Raw genomic sequence first — 1,390 nt, 5'->3', positions numbered from 1 at the left:
AAGAAGAAAGAAGAAAGAAAGAAAGAAAGAAAGAAAGAAAGAAAGAAAGAAAGAAAGAAAGAAAGAAAGAAAGAAAGAAAGGAAGGAAGGAAGGAAGGGAATTCTTGCACCTACTACCACACAAATGAACATTGCAGACCCCATCCTAAGCGAAATACGACAGTCACACAAAAACAAATACCACGCGATCCTGCTCATATAAGGTAACCAAAATAATTAAATGCAGGGAAACAGAAAGTGGGATGTTGAGTGCGAGGGAGAAGCGGGGAGTTAGTTTTTGAGTTTCCATTTTTACAAGAGGAAAGAGTTTTGGAGAGGGAAGGTGGTGATAGTTGCAAAATGATGTGAATGTTTTTAATGCCCCTGAACTGTACACTTAAAAATGGTTAATATATGGGGCCAGCAAGTAGTACGGTAGTTAAGGCTCTGGACTCCCCATAGCCAACTGAAGTTCAAGCCCAGAACGTAATGGCTTACTTTCTTACTTTCCCTCTCTCTGGTCAAATTTAAAAATAACAAATAAAATTTAAAAAATAATAACGATAAATAAAATTATATTGATAATTCTTTTTTTTGATTAGAGAGAGAGAGAGAGAGAGGGAAAGTAAGAAAACAAGCCTCCAGGTCTAGCCTCCTGAACCATGGTCAGACATGTAAGTGTCCAGCACCTTAACGATTACACCACCTGCCAACCCCTAAATAATCCTTTTTTTAAAAGGATAAAACATTAAACAAATGCCCTGGAAACAATATAAAGAAAATATCCCAGATTGCAGCTGTGCAGGGAAATTAGGGTGGATGGGCCTGTCTGCACAGTCAGACCTCCCAACCCTGCAGTAACCGGAACGAAGCCGGCCTCCTGCAGACCAGCGCCCCCAGGGCACCCTTCATGTCACTGTTGCGCAGGCTGTAGATGAAGGGGTTCAGCATGGGGGTGACCATGGTGTATATCACTGCGGCAGCTATGTCCTTCTGGGCCGTGTGGGAGGACATGGGGCTGAAATAAACCCCGATGAACGTCCCGTAGAACAAGGTCACCACAGACAGGTGAGAGCCGCAGGTGGAGAAAGCCTTCCACCTCCCTCCTGCAGACGGGATCCTCAACACCGCAGCGACGATGCGCATGTAGGACACCAAGATACCCACGAAAGGCGTGATGATGGTCAGGATGCCCACGGTGTACACCATCATGTTGTTCAGAAACGTGTCTGAGCAGGCCAGCTTCAGCAGAGCGCTCAGGTCGCAGAAGAAATGGGGGACCCAGTTGTGGGTGCAGAATGAAAGGCGGGTCAGTAAGACCGTGTGGGTCAGGGCGTTCCCCAAGGCAGCGGTCCAGGAGGAAGCCAATAGGAGGCCGCAGAGCCATGGCGTCATGGATGAGGGGAAATGA

The 1,390-nt window shown here is 46.5% G+C and overlaps 1 protein-coding gene across 1 annotated transcript in view; it reads right to left on the bottom strand.

Moving 5' to 3' along the window:
- Window positions 1–816: 816 nt before the first annotated feature.
- LOC102503217 (olfactory receptor 1361) overlaps window positions 817–1,390 on the bottom strand; it is a 960-nt gene continuing 386 nt past the window's right edge. Inside the window, exon 1 of the mRNA XM_027766905.1 lies at window positions 817–1,390. This exon is cut by the window's right edge and continues 386 nt beyond it. Within this exon, the coding sequence (XP_027622706.1) occupies window positions 817–1,390 (574 nt within the window).

The sequence above is a fragment of the Tupaia chinensis genome, unplaced genomic scaffold (genome assembly GCF_000334495.1).
Source record: "Tupaia chinensis unplaced genomic scaffold, TupChi_1.0 Scaffold143764_1, whole genome shotgun sequence".
Classification (NCBI taxonomy): Eukaryota; Metazoa; Chordata; class Mammalia; order Scandentia; family Tupaiidae; genus Tupaia; species Tupaia belangeri.
The sequence above is the reverse complement of the archived record's forward strand: the minus strand, read 5'-3'. Positions and strand labels throughout refer to the sequence as shown.